Below are 19,605 nucleotides of genomic sequence, written 5' to 3'. Positions count from 1 at the left end.
GTCTACACAGGACTTCAGGTGCCTTGAGCTGATGCCATCAGGACCTGCTGCTTTCCTTGGCTTGATCCTCCTGAGTTCCCTCCTCACCTGGTTTATTGTGAGGGACAGATTGGAGCAGGGTGACTGTGTGCTGGGGGTGGTGGTCGAGGGGGAAAGGCAGTGGACAGGGGATGAGGTGGAAGTACAGGGTGACTGTGAGCTGAGTGATGCGTGAAGTGGAGCTGAGGTGGGGATGGGGTAATCCACAGGGGACCAGACGGTGGTGGCTGCAGCAGGGAAGACAGGACGGGGGAGGGGCAGATGACTGATCAAATCTATTGAAGAAGTGATTCAGGTCATCTGCCCACTTCCTGTCCCCCACAGGCTGGGAGTTGAGTCCCTTGTAGCCTGAGATGGTTTTAAGGCCCCTCCAGGCTCTGCTGATGTTGTTCAGCTGCAGCTGGTTCTCCATCCTCCTCCTGTAGCTGTTCTTCCCTTCCCTGATTTTTCTCCTCAGCTCCCTCTGTGCATCCTTCGGCTCCTCCTTGTTTCCTGACCTGAAGGCTCTCCTTTTCTTCTGGAGGAGAGCCTTGATGTCAGAAGTAATCCAGGGTTTGTTGTTGGAGAAGTACCGTACAGTCTTGGTGGGAACGGCATTTTCCACACAGAAGCTGATGTAGTCCATTATACAGTGTGTCAGGCTGTCAGTGTCTTCCCCATGGTCATCACAAAGTACTTCCCACACAGTTGAATCAAAGCATCCTTTAAGGCCTCTTCAGCCTAGTCAGACCATCTCCTCACTGTGCGGGAGACTGCTGGCTGCCTGTGTACAAGAGGTTCATACACAGGGAGGAGGTGCACCAGGTTGTGATCTGATCTCCCCAGGGGAAGAAGAAGTGATGAGCTGTATGCCTCCTTAGTGTTGGCATACAGTAAGTCAAGTGTTTTATTGTCTCTGGTGGGGCATGTGACATACTGGGTGAATGTGGGTAGGTTGGAGTCCAAAGTGGCATGAGTCCCCAAGATAAGGAAGAGGGCATGAGAGTGCTGTGTCTGCAGCCTGCTAGTAGCTGAGCGGAGGACATCGTATGCCGCATCCGCGTTAACAGAGGGGTGGTGTACGCTGCCTTCACAATAACATGCGAGAATTCCCTCGGCAGGTAGAATGGCCTCATGCTAACAGCTAGCAGCTCAACGTCTCTACTGCAGAGTAGCTCTTTGATAGTGATGTGCCCAGAGTTACACCATCTATCATTCACAAACACAGCCAGTCCCCCTCCCTTCCTTTTACCACTCTCCTTTGTCCTGTCTGCCCGTATCGGCTGAAACCCGTCCAACGCAGCATCTGGCGTCAGCGCAGTTAGCCATGTCTCCGTGAACACCATGGTGCTACACTCCCGGTAGTCCCTCAGTAGTCCCACTGATGTCGGGTTAACGCCATTAGTTCGTCCATCTTATTGGGGAGAGATCTTACGTTCCTCATGATGATGGAGGGGAGAACTGGTTTCTACCGTCTCCTCCTGGTACGTCGCTCCCTCCCGGCACGACTTCCCTGTCTCTTCCTCCTCCTCAGCTTGATCAAAAAGGTTGCAAACAGATTTTCAGTAAATATTGTGAATGCTCTGATTAATTAATGCTTTATTTGTGATGATAATTATATTTTAACATAGCAATAAAATGTGTAAAAGCACTCTGGGTATCCAAGGAAGTGCAAGAAGAGTTGCAAGCAAATCTTGACAACCCTGCGCTTTGTTTCTTTCTCTCATGCACATAGGGTGACACAGATCTTATAGACCTATTGGCCTTATATACATTGAGCATAAACTATCTTTTGCCATCCATCCATATTCTACTGCTTACTGTCTGGATGGCAGGGGCAGCAGTCTATGCAGGGCTGCCTTCTTCCCCATCCATCTCTTAGGCAACTGGTAGAGAGTGTTCCTCTGTTTGGACTGAGAGTGATCTGCTAACCACTGTGCAATGGGAAAATGGATCTATCGCATCTCATCTGCAGGTTGGTGGTCCTGTTGGTGCTGTAGCCTCTATTTGAGACACTCCAGTTGGTAAATGTCTGTTTTTAAGACATATTCATCAGGTTGGCACGACAGATAGTAGCTGTGGGTTGGTGCTCTTGTTAGTGTCAGGACCTCCAAGTGAGATGCTCCGTGAAAAGAAGGCAATATTAAATCTTGAAAAAAGGGTGGATGAGCAGCTAACCGATTGAAATCAAACTGCGCCATGCTTGCTAACTTGGTGAAAGTAGTTCAGTTCAACACAGAGGAGGTGTAAGACTAAACAGAAAGTTAAAGATCTGGTGTAATGAAATGAAATGAAGAACTATGCAAAGAAAATAGTAAACTCAAGAAGAGAGTGTAAGAACAAGAAAGATATAGAATGAGGTTGTGTATGGATGAAAAGTCTGAAAAAGAAAAGAAAAGAGATGAAATCATCCAAATCTTTGGCAGGCTCGTCCCAGATATGGAGTCGAAGATGAAGGGTGCTGTGGACATTGTGCATAGAGTGGGGAAAAGGTTGTATGATAAGAATGGACATGTCATCATTCTGTTGGCCCAGAGGCATGTAAAGGAAGAGATTTAGCATCGTAATAAAGACTCTACAATCTGCATGATAATGGCATTTGTTTTGCTGAAGTACGGACGTGGGAAGATTTTGAAGAGAGGAAAAGGCTGTGGCCCCAAATTGAAGAAGCAAGGCAGGCTGGTAAACCTGCCTTTTTTCTGAATCCTTATGGATATATTGATGGAAAGCAGGCTGGTGATGAGAGGTGTCCTCATATATCTGTGACTGTGATACAGGGTAACATTAATAGGACTAAGTTACAGTTTACTCAGCAACTGAGTGGGTTGCTCAAACAGATGTGACACTTGTGGTTCATTTGTTTGTTTTAACATTATGGTTCATGTTAAAATCTTGTTTGGTTCACTCAATGTTAGGGCAAAAATCTCTGTTTTTGCAAGAGAATGAGACAGGATTCTTTACAGCCATGAGTCCGGTGGCGACACGCTTTAACAAATTACCCAGGAGAAATCATAACTCATAGAGCTGATGGAGATGGTGATTCTGAAAATTTAAAGTCTATTTCTTATCATCACTGATGTTTATGGTTGCAATAACAACAGTCAAAACAAAAGATGGATTGGAAAACGTAACAAACGTAATATCAGAGCTCAAAGTGTTGTAACCTTCTGTTTAGATTTAGTTTAATCACACACATACATACACTGATTATATTTAAGTAGGATATAGTCATTCCACTGGAACGAAAAGGTGTGTAAACAGTTTGTCCAGAAGCATTTTTTCAAAGTGTCAACAAACTATGAATTGAGCTCAGCAGGTGCAAGTTCTTCTGTCTGACTGTCAAGAAATGCAGACCCCCCTTTAGCTGTGCAGTTCTCAGCAAGGAGCTATTAATTTATTTAGTTGTTCATTCAAATTCTTTCAACATTTCAACCCTGTTTGTTTTGTTTTTGATTTAATTCAACAACATATATGTTGTTACTTCCAATTAGTAACTGATGGTTACATGTAACCTATGTATAAACTGAAAACATGCTTTCTTAGGAGGTGTGACAGGAAACCTCACTTTAAAATAGACCCAGTTTTCCACACTTGACTTGGCCAGTGGATATTGTGAAGGACATTTTCTTCACTTCTGGTGTTCCTCTTGTTTTCCTAGGCCTCACTCACACTCTGAGAGTTCAAGCTTTAGCAACCTTCAATGTTTCACTGTTTAGCTTCTACTATGATTGTTTGTGTCTAGATGGAGCCACAATTATCCTCCATAGCTGGGGTACCCAAGGTCTTATAGATAAGGAGGCAGAAGGAAAGCATAAACTTAGAAAATATTGTTTTTAAAATGGGCAGAGAAGTCTATGTGTATATATGTGTAGCCTTTCGCTCATGAGAGTGTGAGTGTTCTTTTGAGGAATGTAAGCTGCAGATAGCTGAGGTGCTGACAGATTATCTAAGGAAGAGCTTAGTCCCTTTTTGATTTTAACCAATAAAGAAAGTCCGGTCTGGGATTTCAGATACATTAGAGAAAGTCTCATATGAATTTGGGAATGAATGAAAAGCACTGTTATATTTCAGAGTGTGAAGCGTTGAATAATATAAGCATTCTGATTTTTTACTTTAAAAGAAGTAATACAGCATAACTCCAACTTAACTAAAAGTGAATAAATGTTAGCAGCAATATGTCATTCAATTATTAAAGTAAAAGTACTGGTTTGGTCCCACTGATTGATATATTGTTATATATGAGATGATTAGCAAAAAAAAAAAAGAAAAAAAAAGACATGTTTCTATCTCAGATTATTAGAAACAGGGAGAGATATAAAAACACAACAGCCAGGAATCCTTGGCTGTTTATACTTTTCTACGAAATGTAAAACCATATATTGCAACAACCTACAAAATGTCTGTTATTGATCGGCAGTCAGTGCTTTGAAGACCAATAAATAATCTGAATCACAAAACATAAATGATCCCTCCGGAGAAAAGATTTTATTAAAATTGCCCAAGACTCAGTCAGTAAAGAGTAAGTAAATAAGTAGAAAGTACTAGTACTAGTAGAAACTACTAAAGAGTAGTAATAATTATAAATAGAGAGTAAGTAAAGAGAAATGTGCAACAATTAAATAGTAGGTTTACATACAATATTTCTCTTGTTAGTCCTTAACAGATGATGTAACATAATAAGCCTCTAAAGGAGGGAGGACAGTATTGTAATATAACAATAACATGCAGCAAAAATTCAGTTTTGTAAAAGTCCTTCTAAAGGTCCAACTATACCAGTTGAAATGATTGTACTACTGTAGATATTCAGGTAGATAACAAAGCCACTATTTCAGCAGTTAAAGCTAATGAGCATGTGCATGCATCAACTTCTAATTTTCTTACTAATATAAAGAGTCTCAGTCATTCCTATTGCAGAGCCAATGTAAAACTCTACTGTAGCAGTGAGACACAGTGGGAGACAACATTCTGTCCTTATCTCTGAGAAACCAAAATAATTGGATGGGTTGAGATGAAGACTGAAGGCCATCATTAATGGTACTAGAGATGGATTGTTTCTAACTATTATTTTACAGGCAATTCAGTTTTTAGTGTCTACCAGTGACTGTTGAGTGTGTTGTTGAGTATTGACAAATGTTAATATGGTACTGACTTTTACTGTATTTTGCTAGAACATGCATTTTTGATGGATACAAGCCATTGGCTGATGCATTTCTAAAAACATAACAGTGAGGTGTGAACAATTTTTTGTCGGTCCACAGGGTTGTGCTTTAATCAACTTCAGTGTCTGACATAGAGCTAATTGTTCAAGGTCAAATACTCAAGTCCACATGTTACTGTAACAGTGACACCTGGTCATGGCCCAAAACATGTTGGACAAATGTTGGAACAATGTCAGTCATTAAGAGAAGCCGTAGCCAGTTCTCATACACAACTGATAAACACATTTTCACTGCCACAAGTGCATTTGTGTTGCAGCAATCGCCTCTTTCCATGCAGTATGGACCACCTTCTGATATTTCAGAAGGTCTGGACAGTTTACAGGCTAATGTTGTTTCTTAAACAGCGATGATGTGATGATGATGATGAAGAAAACTCCGCTGACACCGTCTTGCTTGTATATAAAGAGGTTTATTACAAAGAAGTCCAGCATCAAATCAAGCACCATGGATTGCCTGAGAGAGGAGTCGAAGCCAATGTGAATCTCCTCTGCATAACTGCTCTAACTCCCCATCTATATGAGTTGGTTGTCTTCCTGAACCTAAGACAACGTATGTGATCCATACCATAAAAGGCCTCATTCAGAGGGACAGTCATCTCCCAAAACCCCTAGACCTAAGACCAAAAAAGGCCAGATTCTCCTAAACAGAGAAGCACCAATCTCCCAGTGCATCCTCTGACCTGGGGCCCCTATCTAAACATACCAAACCCATAAAGTTACATATCCTATAGAGCTTCAGATACTACACTAATCATAAGAATTGTGGGATTATTAAGGCTGCTCAGCTTCACAGAGTGACACTCAAAGCTAATGTTAAAATGCCTGCAATCAAACAATAACACCTGTGGTAAAACAAACAAACAAAAATGTTAGCTGAAATTGAAAATGATTCAATCTCTACTAGATGAAGGTGTGTTAGTTGAGGCTACCAGTCCATGCAACACTCCTATTTTACCTGTTCCAGAACCAGGCCGTCCAGATAAACTTTTTCAGGATTCGCAAGTGTAGTGGGTAAGTACTCCATTTTGCGTTGTGTAGTTGAAATAATGGCACGCACCCAGTCGCTGTCCACTTTGACCCACATTTATGACATGTACCTGATGATAAACACAGAAAAATTAGCTCTCCACAGCCAGCACAGTGCACATAGCATACACTGAAACAAAACAATGTAAAATAAATTAAACTTGCTGCTTGTTAAACAGTTATATATACAAAGCAAGTATATATGCTATCGACGACAGCAATCCACATAATATTAAGACAGGTAGCTGTGTAATAATAAATCAAATTCAGTAAACCTTCAATAATGACAGCAAGACAGGTAGCAATGGCAAGTGAGATCCCTAACTGTACTAACTCCATTAGACAAGCCTGCCACAACATTGTGATAATAATTGGGCAACATACTAATTTGATTCTAGTCCCATGTACTACACAGTCTTTCAGTTGTGTTAAGTATTTTTCTTGATACCCATCTAGATAGTTGCTATCTGTTTACATTTACGTTTAAAGGTAAACATTATACTTGGACTACTTAGTGTGTTTTGTCAAAGGTCCTGCAGTGTACACAGCAGTGGGAAAAGGTGATCTGGGAGATTTACAGTTGCCAGAGGGAAGCACCCTCCTTCAGAATGTTGATTATTTGTTGATAGCTTCTCCATCAAAAGAAGCTTATCATTCTGACTCTGTCTTAAGTTGCAGTTTATTTTGCTTGAAATGATGTACATGGGATATTTTGGACTGGACAGTGTCTCCTTTCACTATGGAGCGTGACACTCTTGCACATCCTGCCTCCCCCAAAGACAAAGAAAGAGATGCTTTCACAGCAAACTATTGCAGACATTGGGTTTATGATCATGCTGCTAAAGACTCAGCAGCCACAGTGCCATCTGCTTGTCCCACTGTGCAATGGACAGAGGACAAGTCCAAAGCCTTTCATGAACTGAAGCATGCACTCATCGAATATCATCAGCTGTTTCATCTGCATATATATGAAAAGGATGACTATGCAATAGACATACTGGTGCAAGAACATGGGACACATTACTGACCTGTTGTGTACTACTCGTCTTGATTGAAAAAATTCACACTTTATACTAGCTCATGACTGTGTTTTTCTTGTTCTCCATTCAGCATTGCAGAGTCTTACCACTTCTGTAACTCAACATATGATATAAGAATGCTTCAAAGAAACATAAGTTTCTTTGAAGCATTCTGTTTGCTCTGTTTGTTGTTTCTTCTGCTGACTTATGGAGACATTGAGCATGATTGTTTTGTTATTATTAAGACAAGCACATCTTTAAGGCCAGACTTGTCGTAGTAAGCAGTAAGCTACCAAATTCTAACATGATTTTCTACACTGGCAATTCAGATTGTAGACCATCAGATAACAAACACCTTGCTGACTATGTATAACTGAAGAACTGAGAAGACATTAGTCTAAGAAGACATTCATTTCAAAGGGCATTCATTTGAATTTAACAGATGCAACTAAGACATGTAGTGAGCACAAATTTTGAAATTGTGTCAGAGAAGAGATAAAAATTTTAGGTTAAAACTGTTATCTGTTATCTAACATGTTATCAAAATAACAATTGAAAAAAGTGTAAAATTTCCTAAATGCACTGACACATGTTATACATGGGTCATGTAGAAAAAGGAGGGGTAAATGATTTGTGCCAGACACCATGCAAATTTCACATATACTAGTGAACAGATGCATGACATGTCCTTCTGTAAATATGCAAATGGATTTTGTACATATGCAAAGTTCTCAAGGATAGATATGTTCTATAAATTAGAGAAGATGCAAAGAGGTTGTATCCAGATTTGGGTTGACACGGAATGAACGGGTGACAGCATAACGGAGAAACTGACCAAAAAACAATGGTGAAAACAGGTCTGAAATGGCCTGACACATTATGAACTGTACAACCCTGTTTCCAAAAAAGTTGGGACACTGTAAAATGTGAATAAAAACAGAATGCAATGATTTGCAAATCATGTAAATCTATATTTAATAAAAAAAATAGAACAAAGACAACATATCAAATGTTGGAATTATAAATTTTATTGTTTTATGAAAAATACAGTGCATCCAGAAAGTATTCACAACACTTCACTTTTTCCACATTTTGTTATGTTACAGCCTTATTCCAAAATGGATTAAATTCATTTTTTACTTAAAAATTCTACACACAGTACCCCATAATGACAAAGTGAAAAAAATTTGCTTGAAACTTTAGCAAATTTATTAAAAATAAAAAACAAAAATATAACATGTGCGTAAGTATTCACAGCCTTTGCTCAGTACTTTGTTGAAGCACCTTTGGCAGCAATTATAGCCTCAAGTCTTTTTGAGTATGATGCTACAAGTTTGGCACACCTATTTTGGGCAGTTTCTCCCTTTCTTCTTTGCAGAACCTCTCAAGTTCCATCAGGTTGGATGGGGAGCGTCGGTGCATAGTCATTTTCAGATCTCTCCAGAGTTGTTCAATTGGCTTCAGTCTGGGCTCTGGCTGGGCCACTCAAGGACATTCACAGAGTTGTCCTGAAGCCACTCCTTTGTTATCTCGGCTGTGTGCTTGGGGTTGTTGTCCTGTTGGAAGATGAACTTTCACCCCAGTCCGAGGTCCAGAGCGCTCTGGAGCAGGTTATCATCAAGGATGTCTCTGTACATTGCTGAATTCATCTTTCCCTCGACCCTGACTAGTCTCCCAGTTCCTGCTGCCGAAAAACATCCCCACAGCATGATGCTGCCGCCACCATGCTTCACTGTAGGGATGGTATTGGCCAGGTGATGAGCGGTGCCTGGTTGCCTCCAGACATGATGCTTGGCATTCAGGCCAAAGAGTTCAATCTTTGTTTCATCAGACCAGAGAATTTTGTTTCTCATGGTCTGAGAGTCCTTCAGGTGTCTCTTGGCAAACTCCAGACAGGCTGTCATATGCCTTTTACTAAGGAGTGGCTTCCGTCTGGCCACTCTACCATACAGGCCTGATTGGTGGAGTGCTGCAGAAATGGTTGTCCTTCTGGAAGGTTCTCCTCTCTCCACAGATCAACTCTGAAGCACTGTCAGAGTGACCATTGGGTTCTTGGTCACCTCCCTAACTAAGGCCCTTCTGCCCCGATCGCTCAGAATGGCCGGGCAGCCAGCTCTAGGGAGAGTCCTGGTGGTTCCAAACTTCTTCCATTTACGGATGATGGAGGCCACTTTGCTCACTGGGACCTTCAATGCTGCCGAAATTTTTCTGTACCCTTCCCAAGAATAAAAATTTTAAGGTAAAAAAATGAATTTAATCCATTTTGGAATAAGGCTGTAACATAACAAAATGTGGAAAAAGTGAAGTGCTGTGAATACTTCCCAGCTGCACTGTATATGTTCAATTTGAATTTGATGCAGCAACATGTTTCTAAAAAGTTGGGAAAATATCTCTCAACTAATGAGGTTAATTGGCAACAGGTCAGTAGATGAATAGGTATAAAAAGAGCCTCTCAGAGAGGCAGAGTCTCTGTGCAGGGAAGATGGGGAGAGGTTCACAACTCTGTGAAAGACTGTGTGGGAAAATAGTGCAACAATTGAAAAATAATGTTCCTTAATGTAAAATTGCAAAGATTTGGGGAATTTCAGCATCTACGGTTCATAGTATCATTAAAAGTTTAAGAGAACCTGGAGAAATCTCTGTAGGCAAAGGGACAAGGCCGAAAACTAATATTGGATGGCCGTGATCTTCAGGTCCTCAGGCAGCACTGCATTAAAAACAGTCATGATTCTATAGTGGAAATCGCTGCATGGGCCCATGGGCTGGAACACTTCTGAAAACCATTGTTTGTGCACACAGTTTGTTGCCTCATCCACAAATGCAGGTTGAAACTCTATAATGCAAAGAAACCATATCTAAACATGATCCATAAAACACAATCAATTTCTCTGGGCCTGAGCTCATTTAAGATGGTCTGAGGTGAAATGGAAAACTGTCCTGTAGTCTGATGAATAAAAATCTCAAATTCTTTTTGAAAATCATCAACGTCGCGTCCTCTGGGCTACAGAGGAGAGGGACCGTCCAGTTTGTTATGAGCGCATAGTTTAAAAGCCAGCCATGATGGTGTGGGGGGGCATTAGTGCCCATGGCTTAGGTAGCCTGCACATCTGGTCAACGTTTCCAGAGTGTTGCTAAAAGAAGAGGTGATGCAACACAGTGGTAAACATGACCCTGTCACAACTTTTTTGAAACATGTTGCTGGCATCAAATTCAAATTGAGCATACGTTTACATAAAACAATAAAATTTTTAATTTTCAACATTTGATTTGTTCTCTTTGTTCTATTTTCAATTAAATATGGGTTTACATGATTTGCACATAATTGCATTCTGTTTTCATTTACATTTTACAGTGTCCCAACTTTTTTGGAAACAAGCTATTAATTAGGGTATTAATTAAGTAAGAGCATAGGACAATGCATCTTCACACGTGAATGTTAAACTATAGTTTTAGCCTTATTTGGAGTAAGGTGTGGTAAAATGTTGCAACCATGTGATAACTGGGAATATATACCCATGGTCAGACAAGACATCTGGAGGAAACTGGTGTGGCACTACTCTGATTCACATGCTCCCTTTTGTTATATCTTGATGACATTGTCTGTGGCAGATGTAATTGTAAGCAAACATAAGCCCAAGAGCTATGGCCAGTGCTCCATTACAGAAAAGTGGGATGAAGAATGAGACAAGGGGATCAAGTTCTTGAAGGGGCGACTAGTCAGAGCCCCAGTCCTTGGATATGCTGACTTTGCAACACCCTTGAAGTTCCTGAAGTTAATGCAAGTCATATAGAACTAGGTGCGGTATTGCCTTGCCCAAGATGGTCAACAGAGACCTATTGCCTTTGCCACCAGGGGCCTTAGATGCTCGGAATGTACTATTTCTAACTACAACTCAAGGAACATGGAGTTTTCACCCTGAAATGGGCAGTGACAGACAAGACAGGGAATACTTGCTGGGGAGTAAGTTCAGTGTTTGCTGATAATAATCCCCAGAGCTACTTGAAAATAGCCAAGCTTAGGGCTGTGGAACAGGGATGGGCTTCAGAGCTGGCGGCATTCAACTTTGAGATCATATCTCGTCCTGGCACAGCATATAGAAACACAGAAGCACTGTCTCAGGAGCCCACAGATTTTCTTTTCTGACCCAGGGCATCCAAGTATCCAGTATGATACAGGAAAAAATGACCCACAAGTTCCACCTAGGGACCTGGTCACTGTTTCGGCAATCCAGACCTTCTATATGCAGGTCAAAGTAGACAGTAGGGCCTAAAGACAGCCATAAACGTGTCCAACAATGGAACAAGATATGTATGAAAGATGGGGTTTTGTATCACCATATCAGACCACCAAAAACAGTCTGAGAAGTTTTTCAGCTTCTCCTCTCACAGTGTGAGCAAGGTGCTCAAGAAACTTGTTGACACAGCAATGTGTAGCAGAGTGTAGCGGCTTTTGGCTTAAGAGGATCTTTCTGTTAGATCACTAGGTAATTATTGGCCAATCACCATAAGGGGACGCACTATAAAAGCGGGTCACTCTCGTGTGCTCCTCCGTTCCTGCTGAGAGCGCGCGCCTCGTTTCCGGTGCCCCTTGCTTCCGTTTTGCCGCAGGTAGGAGAGAATCTCCGTGGTTTGCACTTTGGCATGTCATTGTTGCGAGGCTGCTTATATTGGTTGCTTATGACTTTATAGATCTCCTGGCTGTTCTGAGCAGTGACCTTTCTGCTGATCACCGCTGGTAGGTTCCTCCCCAGTTTCATTGTGCCGCAAACTTCGTGCCGGTGGCATTTTACAAACAGTTTTGCTTTAGGTAGTGACTGCTGGATCAGACTAGCGCCTGCAGATTCCCTTGTCTTCCTGCGGGTGAGAGCTCACGCGGCCCGATTGGTATGTAGCCTACTCTAACATTAGTTTTCTATTTTATTTATTATTGTGGTGTAATTTGATCTGCATGCATTGTAGGAACTGGCTGCTGTTGGCGTGCGCAGCCTCATTGGAGCGACGGCTGCTGCCGTGGCGCACACAGCAGGGACACTGCTGCTTTGCCTCTGGCTGGTTTTCCTCTTAGTAGTTTGGCCTGTAATCGTTTAATGTTTGTTTTGTGTTTATTTTAACTTGGGTCCGTTTTTAAGTGTGAGTGGGAAGAAATGTGATCGTGCAGGATTCTATTTTGCGATGTTCTGATTTATTGGTAATTTTGTATCTACTTTTCCGTATGGTTGTTTACTTTTCTTATTGTATGTATTATTTGTGATTTATTTGTTCCAGTAATACAGCTGCCATCTAAGCAGCCTTAATCAGGTATGGTTTATGTTGTGTGAGTGCAGTCACACAGCTGTTTATTCACAAATAGTCTTGTGTAGTTTATTTTGTTATACATATGATTTGTAAGATGATATTACTCTTCATTTCATGTTAATTTATGTATTGTTATATATATATGTGCTGATTTATTATTTGAATTGATCATTTAGCACTAATTAGTTTCTTTTCTTTAGTCTATTTTCTATTAGTTTACTTTCCTTTTTTCTCTGGTTACACCACTGGCAGGAGGCCATTTTGAGAGCTGCTGATAACCAGTGTCAAGGTTTCAGCATTTGGCCACTGCATGGTTTATATTTATGTTGGAAGTTGTAATACCCTAATCATGTTTTGTTTGTTTTAGGAGCTGGGGACCTGTGGAGGTGGTGGGGCTGGTGTCCTTCTTTGGTGGTGGAGCCCTCTTTTTGTGTGCAGTGTCTTGAGTCCCCCAGTATTGACTCCACTTGTGTGGGTGTGTATGTACGTGTGCTTTCGGGTGACTTCTCCTGGGATCCCCCTTCTGTGGTCCTACCCTACCACTAGTAAGCCCCTAAGCTCCAGTTACTTTCAGTTACCCTGCTACTGAGTGAATTGTGTTAATGATCATCCTTATGTTACTAAATTGTTAATAAATATTATTGATGGATGGAACCATGTCTCCGGCCTCCTGAGTAGAACGAACCTGTATGCCTTTTTAAAATATCTAGTATCAATTGAGGGTTCACAATTCCTTGGGTGAAATTCCCAGGGTGGCGTTGTCGGATTACCGTATTTGTAATGTATAAAACCTAGGGGTGTGTGTGTCTGTGTGTATTCTCCTCCCCCTAGCGCTCGCGCCGCCACAAATGCTTTTGGCCCAACATGTGGCGAGACATTGGGAAATACTGCCACAGCTGCAATTGCTACCTGGTAGATAAAGTCATTCAACCTAAATTTAAAACTTTTGATGATGATGATGATGATGATGATGATAATAATAATAATAGGGTAATGGCCTCACAAACCTTCTGGCCATTGAGTTAAATGTCCTGGAGAGAGCTGGTGAACTACAGTTTGCCTGAAGGAGAGAAAGATGACCTGGATATGCCTGAAGACAAAAGTGAAATGGGTAGTGTAATATTGGTTAATATGCAGCTCCTAAACCCTGAAAAAATTCCCAACTCCCAGCCACACCCCACACTTGCTACCTGAAGACCCACCAGCTATAATATAGCCAGAGCCCCAGTTACATTGCTTGGCAGATCCAGTTCTTCATGAGTCTCCTCTTAACTCCCCTGTTTTGGTGAAGCTTTGCCATAGGACTACAGGAGACCACCACACCAAGCCCCTTTAATATGCCACAATCTGTATGCAGGCTATCTTAAAACAATAGGAATAATTCTGAAAATAACATTCATGCATCCAGCCAGTCTATGAGGTCAAGGTAATCCTGGCTCTGCCTACCAACACCTCTAAAGCTCACTAATGCATGTCACATTGTTTCTTTAATCACTTGTAAGTAATGTACAAATGTCATGTTTTCATTTTACGCAACTATTTCTTGGTTCAACAGAGTGACTTCTGCTTACTATTAAGCTTTAGAGATGGAAAGTGAATAAGCATATTTCTCAAATGTTGAATTATTCCTAAATTTCATTGCGGGGTTAGTGACTATAGTTTTCTAAAGACAACAATTTTTATTTGAATTTGCAGCTTGACCAAAAAATAAAAATATAGTGTTAGCATCTCTGTGCTAAATCTTTTTTCTTGACCACTGATACTGGTATCAGGTATGCACACAATTTATCATAATCCTACAAGTGCTGTTTTATTAAATGATTTGTTTAACAAATCCTTCAAATCCTCTCATGTGCAAACAAAAAAGACAGTTTTCAATCAATCTGGTAATATTTCCTACAAAAGATAACACCAACACACATACAGCAGAGCAAATTCAACCACCACACAATAAGCCTGAAAATACAACATCCACAGCTCTAATTTCTTACATTTCCAATAAGCCTTTAAGCATTTAAAGAAAAAACACCTTAAACAATCTCAATTCTTAACTTTAACTAGTAAACTGATAGTCACTGCTTCCAAATATGGGTGGTTCTGTATTCATACATTTGTGAAGGAAAAACATAATACACATTTCACATTGTTACACACTGTTTGATTCCAGTTAAAGTTTGGAAAGACCATACTGTACATACTCTTAATGTGCTATGCCAAAGGGGCTCCCACACCTTACCACTTTGAAGAAGCACAAAACAGATGACAGGAGTGCAAAATAACATGAACACATTTGAGCTCTGCTGAAGGGATTCAACTCAGCGTAACAGTCCTCTGTGTGCTTCAAACAAAGAATTCATTGGATCATTGAATATCTCCTTCACACCTAGTTTGGTTCATTTGGTTTTTTTTTTTTTCTGGTCTGTTATGTATTCACACTGGCTTGTTAGAAGCAAATCAAGAGCTGTAAATATGAAATCATGTGGACTGACGAGTAACTCATTCATCAGACAGTTTTGGTGATGTTATCTTGCATCATCAGCACTAAACCCACTTGAATAATGAACAGATAGAAATATGATGTGAAAGAGACGCCATTTTTACCACAATATTACAGTTAACTACATTTCACCTACTTTTTAATAAGGAATTGCTAAAGTACATGGAGTAGGATACGCATGCAACACATTTCTGTTTAACTTGTTTTCATTTTCTCCTCTATCACAGAAAATCAACAAATACACATGCTGAAGTGCATATGTTACCATAATTATGAAATCATTTTCTTCATGCTGAAAGCCCATATCTAAGTTATTTTTAATAAAATCCTGTGGTCAGTTTTCCTTTCATATCACAAATGAACAGCAGAAGTCACTTGGAACTAGGCAGAGACACAGTTTTTTCAGGTGGTCTCTGTTTAGCCTGCGCCAGAGTTTGTTGACCTCTTTTATACCTGCCTACAATCAGACCAAATGGGCAAATGTGTTAGTTTGAAATGAGCCAAACAAGATGAAAGCATCCTCTGTCTGAAACCCCCTGTTCTATGGCAGAAAGGAAGAGTCTGACAAATTTCGTGACTTAACAAAACGGACAATGTGAAAATTATGTACACTTAATACTGCAATGAGAAAGATATACAGTTGTGTCAAAGGATTTGAATGAATTCATTCATTTGAAGCACACTGAGACCTTCAGTCTGATCACAGGGTTCAGGGGATACAGAAAATCCTCATTGTGAGAGCCAGCTAGTACGTTTGGGACAACAAACAACTTGACTATCAAGGTAACAATGTGTGAAAGAAGTGAAAGTCAATTGTAGGAAAAAGTTAGATTTTATGTTGAATAAATGGCCCCTGTGCCCTGTAACTTTTTATGTTTAAATACTTTCTCAAAATCCAAAGTCATTTTGGGGATTTTTTTTTCTGCTTTCTAAAGCCGGCTATGCATACAGTACAGTAATAGCTGTGTGAGACTGCTATCTATTCTCCAGTGATGTCTCAAGAGTTAACCAACAAAACAAACAAAAATAACATCAATAAAAATGCAGTCAAAATCTAAGATACTTGGACATATATGAGCATAGATTATCACCTTGTACAACATGAATGTGTAGACAAGTGGCTCTAATGCAAGAGACATTATTCAAACACTTGCTTGTGGCCCTAATGTGGGCAATGTGGATGATCTCCCATCATGGCATATATAATTCTTTGAGTAAGTAACTTTCTTGAATATTAACTGATGAAGTGTTAATACATAAAACCATCAGATGGGAATGTCTGTTTTTGGCTAATACAGTGATAACAAATCAAGGAACTTCACCACATTTATCACAAGTCACATAAAAAAAAAATATTGTCACTAAGCAGTCCTGTTTATGATTTGCAACACTGCCCACAATAAACTGCTGAATAAAATGAGACATTAAAATGAATACATACCTAGGGACAAATGATATGGTAAAGTCTCTGACTGGTGACAGATTTATATCATATTCCTATATATATAATCATTTTGACCAACTCTAACCTGAATGATTAAATTATCTTCTAGGGGCCACATTAGGTCTGCACACGCCCTAACTTGAACATGTCTGGTACCTGTATCTCTCAACTACCATTGTCAAATTTTGTGACCCAGACCCAAGAACGAAATCTATATATTTGTTTATTTGAGCTATTACTAACTGTTGGCTTGTCTGGTATTGGCAACACTCTTGGGCATTGCGTATGTACTTGAAACATGAGACACACATGAATGCATGAATGCAGATGATGGCACAGTGAGAGAGAGAAAGAAAGAAAAAGTTCTTAATAAATTACATTTGAAAATAACCAAACCTGATAAACAAAACCCAAGCCTAAACCTTTCAGACTCAGTCACTTTAAAACAACAGAATTTTGCAGTGACATCAGTTTATTTCAGTGGAATTGCTGTAATAAGTTTATTCGTTTGTAGGTAAAGCTAGGAAAAACTTTGCATCACATTTAACTGTGAACTTAAACATGCAGTTTTACGCAATTGATCAAGACTGATTTGAGACATGGGTCCATGTGTGAACTTGATGTCCCATTAGTTTGGACAGCTGTTGTGACAGAATAAGTCATTAGCTCACAAAATACAGTAGTTTATTGACTAGCCCTGTGAGTGGCCTTGCAGCTTTGTTTAGAGCCGTCAGGTTAAGGCAGCAAAACTATGGGGCAGACTACAGCCAAACGACTGACACTCAAGCATCCAGGAATGCCTCAATAAAATCAAGCAGGCTATATCAGGACTTTGCACTGTTTGATATACAGATAAAAGTATACAATGAATTCAGTCTAGATTTTAAGTCATGTATACTCATTCTCTGTCTTAACTGGGCTGGTACAAAAGTGACCTGTGATGTAAATCTCCTGTTGTTCTCAGTGTAGATGTGAACACTTTATATTATCCTTCTCCTTTGTACTTTGTACATCAGTGTTCCAGGTAAAACGGACATTTTTTTCAACATTAATGAATAATTGCTGTAATTTTTATTTTGATGGTTTATTTACTTGCATCCTACATTGACTGTGAAATCTAGTGGATTGCTGTATTAAAGTGAAGTGAAACTGAACTGGTTAGTTTTTGCAGATTACACAACTTCATGTTTGATAGCTTCATACTTTGCTTCATGCAGCAGCTGCTGTAGTGCTCATGGGATTGGTCTTAATGTTTAGAAATGTTAGGCACAGCGCTTTTGAGACTTTAGGAACATGTCTCTTTCTTCAGCTCTCTTAAATTGGGAAGCAAAGAAACCACCCTGCCACTATCAAGGCCTACACTTAAAGTAATACCACATACAGTGGGTGTTTGATGGTCTAATACAGGATCCCAGAGAGTTTGCTGGAATACCCCCTTATATGGTCAAAGAGAGGATTGCTCTCCTTCCAACTGGGCCAGTCAGAGGAGAGATGGGCAGAAGAATGAAGATAAAAAGGTAGATGAGCAGAGATGAATTTCTCTTTTCCGCTCTTTGCTCCTCCTCTTTCATCATCCATCATTTCATGTGTTTCATTTTCTTCTCTGTCTCCTTTTTTCTTCTTCTTCACTCTTGTTTCTTTTGTCAGTAGTGTGTGGAGTACCAGTCATTGTCAGTCATCTGAACAAGCTCATTGACCACGTCCAGCAGGTTGTAGTTGTGTTTCTTCAGCAGCCGCTGGTTCAGCAGCCGGTCCCCAAAGCCCATCTCCACCAACACAGCCATCATGGTGTCCTGGGTGGATGCATCAACTGGAGGCTGCATGGGAACAAGATTTGATCAGTCCATGCTCAACCAACTGTTGACTATATGAAAACAAACATCTCACATCTTTGTGAAAAGACCTAGTTAACATTTGACAGTTTGCCACAACCTCATACAGCAACTATCTAAACAGTAGCTGGGCCCAAGCAGGCCTGTCAAGCTTTGGATCTCTCTTCAAGTTCAAAGATATTCAGCTATCTATCATACCTTCAGTAGTTATCCAGCATAACTTCAAATACCAGAAGCAAACCATACTGACATTAATTAGTGGGATAACAGATAATGTTAAAGAAAACAAAGCACATCTACAGTGTAGGAAGTAAATTTCTTGTTGTATGGAAGTTGGTCCTGAATGTAAGCTCGTCTATTTGATCAGAGTTTAGGCCAATGTTAGCGGCTCTATCATACCCTATTTGATTTGAGAAGCCTTACACCCAGCTAATTTCATTTTTCAAAGTAGCCAAATGTTTGCCAAACAAAAGTGCCCCTAAAAATGTATCCAAGTGTTGTCCTGCAGCTTTCCTTTCTATGAGTCATAAACAGACATTATCCATAATCTATGGCAAGAGGAAAATACAGATCGGCCTTGGCATGGATAGATATCTTATATGAAAGGACTAATATAAGACGATTGGGATCAGGGCTGCAAAAACGTTTTAGGTGCATCCCTAGTTTGAGTAATTTAAGATGGCCTTGAACATGTTAACTACACAGATATAAAATATGAGGTATGAAGTAAAACTGTTAGATGAACTATTTGCTGACCTGTGTGGGGCCTTGTCCAGTGAACAGGGCTTTGTAAGCAGAAGCAGCTACTGACAGAGCTCCCTTCACCAGGCCGCTGGTGATACCTGGGTGCCTGAGGAGAGACAGTAATCTAAAATGTGACATCTGCTGTGCGAAAGTCTGGGTACTTAAATAGAAAACCTGAATGACCTGGACAAGTTTTGCTCGAAATTAGTCAATTTTCACTTGCAGTAGGCAATAATACTTAAAAATATCTTCCTAATCACAACCTCCCAGGAATGTTGCACTGTCTCTGTTTCCCATTTCTAAGCTCAAGTTGAGGTCACGTAGTCATAACTGTGGATTAAAATTGCTATATATTAATTTATAGGAATAGCTGTTTTTGAAAAATGACTAGGGGATTTCTAGAGTGACCCCTGTGACCCAGCTCCCACGGGGATGAGTCCAAAAATCATATAAAATCATATTACATTATACAGTGTGTGTGTGTGTGTGTGTGTGTGTGTGTGTGCGTGTGT

At 40.2% G+C, this 19,605-nt stretch overlaps 1 protein-coding gene and 1 long non-coding RNA gene across 9 annotated transcripts in view; one reads left to right on the top strand and one right to left on the bottom strand.

Annotated features, from left to right (window-relative positions):
• Positions 1-11,040: 11,040 nt before the first annotated feature.
• LOC139634834 (uncharacterized) lies at positions 11,041-12,937 on the top strand. Its single transcript, XR_011694082.1, has 4 exons — positions 11,041-11,889; positions 11,971-12,020; positions 12,093-12,165; positions 12,241-12,937. It is a non-coding gene; the product is annotated as an uncharacterized lncRNA (long non-coding RNA).
• Positions 12,938-14,360: 1,423 nt separating this feature from the next.
• The window catches only part of nbr1b (NBR1 autophagy cargo receptor b), a 64,947-nt gene continuing 59,702 nt past the window's right edge, over positions 14,361-19,605 (bottom strand). For all 8 annotated transcript variants that reach the window (XM_071501514.1, XM_071501511.1, XM_071501506.1 and 5 more), the window contains 2 exons: positions 19,106-19,199; positions 14,361-18,334 (listed from right to left, as the gene is read on the bottom strand). In XM_071501514.1, coding sequence (XP_071357615.1) covers positions 18,161-18,334; positions 19,106-19,199 — 268 coding nt within the window. In that variant the 3' untranslated portion in view covers positions 14,361-18,160. The remainder of the gene's footprint in view (positions 18,335-19,105; positions 19,200-19,605) is intronic.

Source organism: Trachinotus anak, unplaced genomic scaffold (assembly GCF_046630095.1).
Source record: "Trachinotus anak isolate AG129_WGS33_773 ecotype Australia unplaced genomic scaffold, CSIRO_AGI_Tana_v1 ptg000017l, whole genome shotgun sequence".
NCBI classification, from domain to species: domain Eukaryota; kingdom Metazoa; phylum Chordata; class Actinopteri; order Carangiformes; family Carangidae; genus Trachinotus; species Trachinotus anak.
This window is presented reverse-complemented; position numbering and strand designations above follow the sequence as displayed.